The sequence below is a fragment of the Asterias amurensis genome, chromosome 14 (assembly GCF_032118995.1).
Source record: "Asterias amurensis chromosome 14, ASM3211899v1".
Classification (NCBI taxonomy): domain Eukaryota; kingdom Metazoa; phylum Echinodermata; class Asteroidea; order Forcipulatida; family Asteriidae; genus Asterias; species Asterias amurensis.
Window position 1 is genome coordinate 5,989,872 of NC_092661.1, and position 12,159 is coordinate 6,002,030.

At 39.7% G+C, this 12,159-nt stretch overlaps 1 protein-coding gene across 1 annotated transcript; it reads left to right on the top strand.

The window, feature by feature from the left end:
• The first annotated feature begins 18 nt into the window (after nucleotides 1–18).
• Nucleotides 19–7,869, top strand: LOC139947376 (D-beta-hydroxybutyrate dehydrogenase, mitochondrial-like). Its single transcript, XM_071945276.1, has 4 exons — nucleotides 19–92; nucleotides 2,606–3,005; nucleotides 3,492–3,644; nucleotides 5,067–7,869. The coding sequence occupies exons 2-4, from the start codon at nucleotides 2,618–2,620 to the stop codon at nucleotides 5,540–5,542; spliced, it is 1,017 nt and encodes a 338-aa protein (XP_071801377.1). The 5' UTR covers nucleotides 19–92; nucleotides 2,606–2,617; the 3' UTR covers nucleotides 5,543–7,869.
• The last annotated feature ends 4,290 nt before the right edge of the window (nucleotides 7,870–12,159 follow it).

Genomic DNA, 12,159 nt, shown 5'->3' on the forward strand with positions numbered 1-12,159 from the left:
TATTAATATGTTTATAATCTGAACTCTGAACAAGTGGCGATGTTTCTCGAGCGAGAGTTGATCTTCTTATTCTGTTAATTCAGTATTTTGAGGTACGTATGTATTTCCCTAGCCCCATAAATCGGTCCAATCCACTCCGTACCCTGGGGCTAGTATTTCCCGTGATGTATCTCGGGTACTGACCTGTTTGTGAGTGTTGTAGCTCGTTTGTCACAAACTCATTGATTTGAAACACAAACTTCAATCAATCAATGTGTTAAAAAAAGAAACCATTCATTTGCATTGAATCAAATGGTTTCTAATTTGACTTTGATACATATCCTCTGCTTACCAGTTTTCACGCTATTATGCCTTTTTCTTTGAATTGGGAAAAAAATAATGATGCCATATATCAACCGATGCCCTAATTATCTTCATTTGTTAGTATGAAGTATGAAAACATGTATCCTCTGCTTACCAGTTATCACGCTATTATGCCTTTTTCTTTGAATTGGGAAAAAAATAATGATGCCATATATCAACCGATGCCCTAATTATCTTCATTTGTTAATACGAAGTATGCAAACATGTATTAAAACTTGATGGACATTGAAATGTTCACACCACACACCGATCTTGGATCACTTCAACTGGCCCCATTTGTTTTGAGTTTTTCCTGTTTTCACGGCAAACGAGAAAGTATGGTTTCCCGGTGAAGCCATACATGGAAGAAACATCTGCAGTGACTACAAGTGTTCTTTGAGACTCTGTGTATGACTGTATAGCCAGCAGTTCCCTTCATTTTATTCAAAATATTTTTTTATTAAATTTTTAAAATTACCATGGTAACTTGCAAAAAATAACAAAAAATAAAAAAAATATAAAAAGTGTGAATAATTACTGGCTTCAAAATCTGATTTCTATTTATTTTTTTTCTATTTTTTTTCTTAATATTTATAATAAAGCGTATAAATAAACAGTGATAATTGAATCAACAAGCTGATGTTTAAATTTTAATATAAATAATAGTATTGATACGAGGGTTACAAAATAAAAATCTCCAAAAATATTAGAAAATGATATAAGGCACAGGCTTCTTTAAGCCTCGGTATTTTTTTCAAGAATGCTCAGCAAAACATTCAGTCACATGGTTTGATCATCATGATTTGTGAATTGAAATAGCGTTTGATGAAACTTTTTCGGTGGGCAAATATTTTTTTATGGCCTCAACATTATGACATATTTTTGTACCTTGTAGAAATATACAAAGTTTTTTGCATTTACAAGTGCAAATATCCAGTGGAGCCTTACGTGTTTCTAAGTTTTTGTCAAGGGAGAGGAGACTCTTTGCTTGGCAAATAAAACCACACAATTTTTATCTAGGGACTGTTTACATCGCGCACACAGAGAGGTAAAAGATTTGCCACGATTGTAGGGACACCTCGAAAACAGGACCTCCTACAAAACAAGTTTATGCACAGGGAGGGGAGGCAAGGCCCCGCCGTACTCACTATGGTCCGTACTCGCGTAATATAACCTACCTCCAATGTACTTCTAGAAACTATAACTTATACTTATATCCTCCCCTTACCAGTTTTCACGATTTTAGGGACACCTCGAAAACAGGACCTCCTACGATACTTATAAGACTCCCCTGTGTGAAGCCCTATTGGTGCCTTTTGACAGGTGCATATATGTTTCACTTAATGAGATGTATTTCACAGCACCGCCACTTATATCTTGCGGCCGCCACTTATTATCTTGCGGTCGCCACTTATTATCTCGCGGCCGCCACTTATTATCTTGCGGTCGCCACTTATTATCTCGCGGCCGCCACTTAGTATCTTGCGACCGCAACTTATTATCTTGCGGATGCACTTATTATCTCGCGGCCGCCACTTATTATCTTGGGAAAAATTTCCGTATGGCGCCTGGCACTTTTTCATTCGATATGAAATAATATAGTATCTAATTTACCTCAATGAGATATTTCTTTTGTAAAACTGAGTGAAAAAGTGGTGGCGCCATACGGAAAGTTATCCTTATCTTGCCGCCACTTATTATCTTACGGCTGCCACTAATTATCTCAACGAAATTTGCAATTTTCTCATAGGTGCACTTTGCCAAAGATAAAATGCCTTGGTGCCCTTGCCCTTTCAAAACCAAGTTTACAGGCCTGAGCCCCTATTTACCCCAATTCCACTTCCAGGTGTACAAAACATGTCAACGCGTCAAGGAACAGACTGGTACCCTTATAGAGCTGCGTTGAGCAACGGTAGTCTGTCCAGGATCTCTTTTGCACTGTTGAATGGGTTGTAATAGGGTGCATGTTAAGTGACTTACAAAAGCCTACATTGTTTATTCCAAATTATTTCAACGCATTTGATCATGATCACATTCCTCTTCTAAGTCATACCCTTTACAGGCAGTAAAGCATGTTAAGTTTTTTCCAAGAACATCATGAGGATCTCCCCCTCCCCACACCCCCCCCCCCCCACCCAATGATCGCAATAAATGTGAATGTTACAGGAAGTGACAGAAATAACACATGAAAATGTAACATTGAATGAATCTGCGATGTAAAACAAATGACAAAAATCTTTTTCTTTATTTTCTTTTATTCTAGATTTGTGTTGCAATGTTGATTGAGGTTGTTGCCGTGGTCACTGCTGTGGCCTTTGTGTTTCTTCTCAGTCGGCGTGCAGCCTCATCACAGACAGTTTGTCCTCGGAACAAGGCTGTTCTAATTACAGGTTGTGATACTGGATTTGGACATGAGCTTGCCCATTTCCTTCATCAGTTGGGTTTTACTGTTTTTGCTGGCTGTCTTAATAGTGAAGGAGAAGGAGCTAAAAAGCTACAGGATGTTGACTCTCAAAGCATGTCATCAGTGGGTGGGGTTTCGGAGATGTCAAAGGGTGAAGCTAGAGGGAGGCTACATGTTATTCAGTTGGATATCACCAAAGAGGGACAAGTGATTGAGGCTGTGCAACGGCTTACTAACATTCTTTCAGCAGAGTCAATAGGTACATTTTCCACCCCAAGCAAGTACAGTATTTGGTTGAAAATAATGTAGCACAGCCATTTTACTTTCCCAGAAAATTAGGTATTCATAATAGTAATTCGCAAGTGCTTGTATACCGCATTTTACAGTAGTGCATCAAACAGCCCGGTAGTTGGAGGCAGTTTAAATCTTATGTTTTAGCAGCAGGTTACGGGTACCGCAACGAAAAAATAGATGTTAATTTTGCCTTTGGTTGGGGATTAGAGAATACAATTTTTGGATTTACTCTTACACCAACGTCTGTAAGCAGTGTACACTCCTCAGTACCAAATTGCTCAGTAACTACCCAAAGTTCGGGGGGGGGGGGAAATCACAGGCATAATTACTCGGATGAGATTCGGACCAATCATACTAAATCATTAATAAAACAGATTTAAAGAGTACATTACCAGAAATTGATAATAAAAATAAAGTTGATGATTGATTTATCTTCCTTCCTGAATCCCAGCTTTGTGGGCTGTAGTTAACAACGCGGGTATTTCCATATTTGGTGATGTAGAGTTCTGTGGAATGAAAGTCTATCAGCGACTGGCAGATACAAACCTGTGGGGCACCATTCGTGTTTGCAAGGCATTTCTACCCCTTATTCGCAAAGCAAAAGGTAAGGAAAAGTACAAAAAGTTAAATTTTCAAAATCATTGGCATCTTAGTAAAATGGAGTTCAAAGTTTGTTGAAACACTGTCCAAAATACGATGTTGGGTTTTGAATGAACATAAAGGTTGCGTTTAGATATCCCACAGAATCGATCACTATGGCTTTAGTGATAGTTTGTGAAATGCCCAGTTCATAATTATTGTAGAGCATTCCAAGTGGATCGCTATTGATCACCCTAGTGAACAAGAGTGTCCACAGTAGACCACAGTACACCACAGTAGACCACAGTGGACCACAGTGGAACACAGTGGACCACAGTTGATCACAGTCAACCTCAGTGGACCACAGTAGACCACAGTATACCACAGTAGACCACAGTTGATCACAGTAGATCACAGTGGATCTCATTGGACCACAGTGGACCTCAGGGGACCTCAGTGGGCCACAGCAGACCACAGTGGACTACTAGGGACCACAGTAGATCACAGTGGACCACAGTGGACTTCATTGGACCACAGTGGACCTCATTGGACCACAGTGGACCTCAGTAGACCACAGTAGACCACAGTGGACCATAGTAGACCACAGTGAACCACAGTGGACCACAGTTGGTCACAACAGATCACAGTAGATCACAGTGGACCACAGTGGACCTCATTAGACCACAGGGGACCTCAGTGGGCCACAGCAGACCACAGTAGACCACAGTGGACCACAGTATATCACAGTGGACCACAGTGGACCTCATTGGACCACAGTGGACCTCAGTGGGCCACAGTAGACCACAGTAGACCACTAGGGACCACAGTAGATCACAGTGAACCACAGTGGACCTCATTGGACCACAGTGGACCTCAGTAGACCACAGTAGACCACAGTGGACCACAGTAGACCACAGTGGACCACAGTTGATCACAGTAGGTCACAGTAGATCACAGTGGACCACAGTGGACCTCATTGGACCACAGTGGACCTCAGGGGACCTCAATGGGCCACAGTAGACCACAGTGGACCACTAGGGACCACAGCAGACCTCAGTAGACCACAGTGGACCACAGTGTTAGCTTATGGAGGGTGAAACCGTGTTGGAATAGTATACACTGTGGTCCACTGTGATGAGTTAAGAAGATTAATTACTGTAAATATGTACTTTTGTTTTTATTTAGTTATTGGGCTTGACACAAGTTATTGTGAGATGTTCAGAGCCATTTTTCACCAGGTTAAATTATTTAAATTCCTAAAATCTGATACGAGTTTTTGACTGATTGAATTTATTTATTTATTTATTGCTCGATCCCCTACTTGATTGATTGATCGATTGCTGGATTTATTTAATGATTGATTGATTATTTAATTGACTGATTAATTAATCGATAGATTGATCCTTCAATTTGTTGATCGATTGATCCTTCAATTTATTGATCGAAGGACGAATTGTAAACGTGACGAGCATCTTAGGCCGTCAGGGGTCACCTGGACGGTCTTGTTATGTCGCAACAAAGTACGCACTGGAGGGTTTTACGCAGTGTTTGCGGTACGAGATGCGCAGATGGGGTGTACAGGTCATCGTAGTGGAACCGGGAAACTACATCGCGGCTACTGGCATCTTTACCCAAGAGAAAATTGACAAGATCGCTGAGGAGTTGGAGAGGGATTTGCCTGCCGAGGTCAGAGAGTCTTATGGTGAAGACTTCTTTCAGTCTCGCGTTCAACGGATGCGGCATTTTACGCGCATTGGGGACACTGATAAACAGCCGGTTGTAGATGCAATGGTTGCTGCAGTTATAGATGTGAATCCACAGATCAGATACGAACCAAAGACTTTGTATTGGCGGATCCGCACCTTTGTCATGTGTTGTCTGCCTCAACTAGTTGGGGATTTCTTCTACCATTCGGACACTTAATACAGATAAAGTTTCCATGTGGGCTCTTTATACAACCAATATGGTTTGTTTTGAACAGACATCTAAATTCAACAATCCCGGACCTTTGAGTTATATATCATGACCATTTGTCGTTTTTTAATTATATCTTAGAGATTGGGGTCTAGGGAGTTTATTGAAGCTTGCCACAATGGAAACTTCACCATCTTTGTTTAAAAAATATATATAAAAAGACATTATGGTAGTTTTTGCCCATTGCAGTGCTGGTAAAATAAAACCATTTGTTTCTTCCAAATACTAAAAACAATTTTAACATTTTATTATACTTTTATAACTAGCATGACTGGGCCACCATTCGGCGCCATAACCATTGGTTTATCCCATTTCGACAATCTCTGCAGCGTTGGGCCCGCCCTTGGTGCAATGATATGCCTGGCTGATGATTGTTTTGAAAGGTTGGCTTCTAATGGAAAAAGAAAAACGAGAAATGTTAAGCTATTGCAAACTGGTTACCAACCAAAAGGACATCAGAAAATGCAAAGAGTTGTTTATGACCTGACGTTTCTCGGTTTAGCCTTTGAGGAAGACTCTGCTTGGGGCGAAACGTCAGACCATTAACCTTTTTAGAAACAAAATCAAACTTTACTCAGTTTGAACCTGCTCTAAAGACTGAAAACATTTAATCCAAGATGACCGTCATTTTATTGCGACTTATTTCCGAACTTTTCTTTTTAATCAATTGCTTTGCATTTTCATTCAATTTCTCGAAATAGATTTGCATATTATGTGAACAAATTGAGGTAGTGGACACTATCTATTGGCTATTATTCAGAAATAGCATACAACCTTACTTGGTAACGTGTAATGGGGAGCTGGTGACAGTATAACACTTTGTGAGAAACGGCTCCCTGTGAAGGGACATAGTTTTAGAGAAAGAAGTATTTTTCCACGAATATGATTTTGAGACATCGAAATACTTGAAAAGACTGTTCTTCGACAATCACCAATAGTGTCCAGTGTCTTTAAAACACCGATGTGTATTATCTTTTCCCGAGCTCGGTGCATTCGATTTTGTTTGGTGCATTCAAAATTTATAGTCTTAGTTACATTGATGTTTGGCACCTTTGACTGTTCGAATCCATCAAAATTAGCAAACGTGTGGGCGTTCGAGACTTGTGAGGTGTACGCTGGCATGTGTTTATTAAAAAAGAAAAATCTTCAAAAGGTACACTATAACTACAATAACTCACTTATTTTGTTACAGGTTTAGTCATAATCAAACAGACTATTAAAGGCAGTGGACACTATTGGTAATTACTCAAAATAATTATCAGCATTAAACCTTTCTCGGTGACGAGTAATGGGGAGAGGTTGGTGGTATAAAACATTGTGAGAAACGGCTCCCTCTGAAGTGCCATTGTTTTAAAAGAAGGAATTTCCATGAATTTTATTTCGAGACCTCAGATTTAGAACTTGAGGTCTCGAAATCAACCATCTTAACGCACACAACTTCGTGTGACAAGGGTGTTTTTTTTCTTTCAATTTATCTCGCAAGTTTGATGACCAATAAGCTCAAATTTTCACAGGTTTGTATATTATGCATTAAATGTTGAGATACAGAAAGTGAGAAGACCGGTATTTGACAATTACCAATAGTGTCCATTGCCTTTAATTTACTATTAATGTTGTCAAACAATCTCCATTTGGTTAAAATCTGTTTATCTGAGTGTTGAATCCACGTTTGTCTGGCATGGACCATTACTCAAGTCGTTCAAAATAGCTTGAAGGACTATTGTTTGAAAACAACGCTCTGTAATTATACTGGACGCTAAGGAGGTGTCTCTTTATCAATAATAATAAATGTGTTTATAAAATTGATAACTATCATATTGGTTAAAATAATTTTGTCACATACTTCTTAATATTATGAGTAGTACTAAATCCGAATGTTGTTTCTTATTAAAAGAAGACCCAGTTCGTTGAGTTCTGCTTAGTCCTAATGAATATAGTGTCTCTGAATATGGTACTCTTTTCAAAAGGGAAAGTGCAAATTTGTCAATGATGGAGCATTCGGTTGTGAAGTTTTTACGGGGTGGTCCGGCCCGCGTAAGGACCCGGGAAAATTTTGCATTCTAGATGCTCTGTAGTGCAATCGTATGCAAATTTTGAGGGGGGGGGGGGGGCATTTGATATTGTGTCCCCCACCCTTCAAAAGTTTGGAGGGGGTTTGTACCCTTGTCCCTCCCCTGATTGACGCCCATGCTTATATATCTTCGACCCCCAACTTTGTTTACCGTGAGACTGTGCACGCACCGGCGACAGAAGCTCTGCTGTTACTCACGGTCTGTATTTTCATCAGGCTGAGAACAAAGTTTACTGTCGTGGATTATGCTCAAACATTTATAAATGATTAATTTTTAGTATAAATCATTACTTCATTATTATTCCAACAATATTATTTTTTAGTATAAATCATTACTTCATTATTATGCCAACAATCAAATGAGTCAAAGAAATATCATCCAACCTCGAAAGTTCAAAACAAAGTTATCATCTTGCCCCTTCTAGATGAGTTTCATTCTCATTCAGTCACTAAATATATCACGTGATGTGGTTGCTATTTGGGATTCTATTTGGTGTGCCAATATGGGGAGGGGGTATTTTAAGTGGAAATGAAAAAAAAAAGTTGATTACTTGCAGACTAATAAGTTCTGATTAACGTCACAAATAACATGTCTACATTTAAGAGTAGAGAACCAAACAATGATGGTCTGAATAGTGTTTGTGTTTTGGGTGGCACTGTCATGCCTTGTGGTATCTCCGGATTCTGATCTAGCAGCCTAATCTATACAAATTTTTAAACTAGTTTCTGAACATTCAATAAAATACCAACCAAGTGTTGAAAACATGACGTCGTAAATAAATGGCGGACTATCTCTCGCATCCTAAAACCAAAACGTTTAGGATTTCAACACACGATGAAGTGCACGTGTCTTTGTAAACAAGTTGGATAGATGATTTAAAAACAATCATTTAGTTTTTGATTGTGAACAATGTTCCTGTTTTATGTGCAGCGCGCCGTATCGATCGCTAGCTTTGCATATTTTAGTCTGTTCTTTGTTTGATTTCTAGGTTGCACTACACGAAATAGGCAACCGTGCGCTATAGCCGAGTATCGTAATTATAAAGAATGTGTACCGGCCTCAAAATCTTTTTAATATAGGAACGTTTTGGGGGTCATGCAATTAGGAATTGATCACACTCTGGGGTTCTTGTTTTTCAACTTTTGAGATTTGTTGGGCCTATTTAGCTTGGGAATTGGAGGGGTGCCTCGTGAAAATTGGCGGCAAAGTCGGTGGGGAAAACAACATTTTCGGTGTGTTTTTATGGGGTTATAAGCAAAAATTCCAAACGGCTGACCTGCCTATTAAAAATGAAAAGAAATGAGACGTATAGGGGTCTGAAAATAATATCTAATTGGTTTTCAAGAGGCTGAGGAGAGAAAATAGTTTTTGAGTCATGAATTCAAGAAGAAAAGCGCGCCCTCTGTGGGGTTATCACGTTACGTTATTATTACGAGTATGAAATAGTAACGACTTGTACAAAGACTAACCAGTTGCATGGTAATCCGGGCTTGTTTTACACACCGTGATTTGGTTTCGTCAGTTTGTTCTCTCCATTCAGATATTCTGCCCTCTCTTTTTAATCGACCTTTTCCTAAAGGAGACTGGAACCGAGGTTTGGATACAGCTTATTGTGGTTGATGTACTGTCCCCGTAGGCTCTTTGTATATATTGAAAGTGGTGTCAGCATGAGGTTAGACTCTACAAACACGGGCTTCGTCACGGTGCCTCGGCGTGAATTATAATGGTTTATTGATATTGGGAGCCGGCTATGAACCATTTTCATACAAACCACGGCTTCGGCTCTGGCTCATTATGAATCCCCGTAAAGGCCTATATATTTTTTTTCAACATAACTTTCCAGCATTTTACCCGGGGCTAAACGAAAAGTTCGTCTCAATGTCATCTAAAGCATTAAGTTCGAGGAAGGAGGGTTTCACAAGCAGTAAATATTCTTTGCTAAAGCAAAATCACGTTATGTATGTATACGTGTGCGCAGACGTCATACGTGAGCATGAAATAAGCCCGAAGTGGCGACGTCACCCAGTACCTACACAATATTGTTGCCGTTCACGCTCGCGTAACGTGCAGCTAAACCTCGCTAGGACTCGGCTCTATCAAGTGATTTTTATTTCGTTGATTTTTGGAATGATGCATTTACATGGGTCAAAGGTCACGATAACAAATTAAAGATAACAGTGACCTACATTTCAGAAAATTTATTTTTGACAAAATAATTGATTTGAGCATGCAATTCTCATAATTTCTCAAAAAAAAAAAATGTGATGAGAATTGACATGGTTATGACATATTTTTACCAAAAAGGTGGTATTTTACCCAAAATATTTCAGATTTTAGTGGTTTCTGCCCTGCTGACCACATGGTAAGTCGAATCGGGCCAAAAAATTGGTGTGCATTCATTGCTCATCAGGACCTACAAGCACAGCAATTTTTATCAAAATCAGGAACATGAGGTAAAAAAAGTGTGTTGGTCTGACATGGAATAATAATAATAATTTGGGGGGCTAATCGTCCTTACTCGCAGCAGCTAAGAGCTGAATTGCGAAGGACGCGCGGCTACAACGTGTTCGAGAAGCAGGCATGCAAGGGCGCATTCAGCTGCCAGCCACATCAACCCATTATGACCACGACGGAGCACAGCCAAGATCGAAAGTGTTTGATTTTTTCCTGAGGGAGGAAAACCGGATAGTCTGGAAAACCCTCGTGGCACAGCAGAGAACCAACGCACAACTCAACTCACGTATGGCCCCGACCGGGAATCGAACCGGTGTCGTCTTGGTGAGAGGCGAGCGCTTTACGTACTAGCCAACCGTGCCACCTGGAATGACCAAATTAAGGGGTAGGCAGCCACATAGAAGTAGCTGAAATAACCACCTTTACATTTACACTTTACACGAACTCAAACAATTTACATACCATAACCAGTTAAAGACCTGCTTGAACGGAAATGTCAAGTCGTGAACTTTGCTGAATTTCACTTAAGCCCGGTTCACACTTCCTGCGAACGCGAATGCGGAGCGAATTTGACGTGAATTTGACGTCACACCCTTCTTTCGCAGCGATTATTCGCAAGGGAGTAGAGCAGAGGGCAACTGCTGTGAATTGTTCGTTGCGAATTTGTGACGTCAAGATTCGCTTCGCATTCGCATGAAGTATGAACCGGGCTTAAAAATGTTTTCAATCAACAAGGACATCGAGTCATATGATCTTGATAGATTTCAATTGTGTAAAAAAAAAACATTTCGAATGCCCTTATCCAGCTTTTCTGAGAGATTTGCGAAAAGCCCCGTTACGTAGCCAGTCAAAACGTCATAGTTGGGAGCCCAAATTTGTAAAGCCGCTTTTATTGCTGCGTGGAGGTATAACAAAGCAAACTCCCACAAATAACGTCTATTGTCCTTTCACGCGCGCCATCAATGACAGAAGTGTGTTTAGCTTTTCAAAACCTTCAGCTTGGGGCCTAATCTTTTAATCGATAGTTACGAAAAATTCAGAAGTTTACACATATCAAAATTACATTAAAAATGGTGAACAAGTGCATTATAAACAAGTTAAAATACCATTTCCGTTGTAAACATTCCACCCAGGTAGCTGTTTAATGAGGCAATGAATGTGATAGGTTTAGCTGAAACAAGAACTTGTTGAACTCATGTATTAGTTTTCCATTGGGACTACACAACTAGTATAACGAAACAAACGACGGGTTTGAGATGCTATCATTAGGCTTCATGGTGCACCCGACTAAATGGGGAATAAATAGAGCGTCGGCCTCATTGACGTTGTTTAGACCGTCCTCAAAATAATTGTTTCTAGGTAGATTTGAGAGCCCAAGTAAAGGGATTCAGTGAACAAATGTTGCCCAATAAGTGTGACCTTGGTGTTTTGACCTCAAGCTGAGGTATTTTGGATGAGTTAGGCCCTGAAAAATTTGTCATATTTTGCCAGAAAAGCGTAGGGACATTTTTCAAGTGTTATGCTCGAACGTTTAGAAAATTACACTGGTTAAGAGGCGTTTTATTTGATGAGTTAATATAACTCGACGGGCACTTTGACTTCCCATATTAAATTGAGCAGAGGATTAAAGTTCAAGAGTCAATGAATAAGTTTCCCTTTATACAGTGAAAGCCTGTGATACTTTTTAAGTATGTTTGTGTATATATTGTTTTACTTTAGCATTTTGCATCGTATGCTGTGTGAGTTTATTTAGTAGGAACATGGAGCTATAAAAAGGACATGCTGGTGGGATGCACCCTTTGCCACCGTCTGTCCACGTACATGTATGTGATGCCTGGAGTTTTCCAGAGTCACTCTCGGAGCCAAAAGACAGACCGTACTTTTGTGTAAACTACATGTTAACCTCGTTGACCTCTACAGTCTTAACCATTGAAATGTTCAAACACAATACCCAATGTGTGCGTATAGCAGAAAGGGTGTTCAAAGATTGTTTTTTATATCGGAGCTGTGTCAACAGCTTTGTTTATTTTAATCTTGTTA

What these genes read in the sequence shown, in the direction of transcription:
- LOC139947376 (XM_071945276.1), top strand. Translation starts at nt 2,618, where the DNA reads ATGTTGATTGAGGTTGTTGCCGTGGTCACTGCTGTGGCCTTTGTGTTT. An exon ending in TCTTTCAGCAGAGTCAATAG is followed by an intron (nt 3,006 to 3,491) that starts GTACATTTTCCA and finishes CCTGAATCCCAG; the next exon opens with CTTTGTGGGCTGTAGTTAAC. An exon ending in CCTTATTCGCAAAGCAAAAG is followed by an intron (nt 3,645 to 5,066) that starts GTAAGGAAAAGT and finishes TATTGATCGAAG; the next exon opens with GACGAATTGTAAACGTGACG.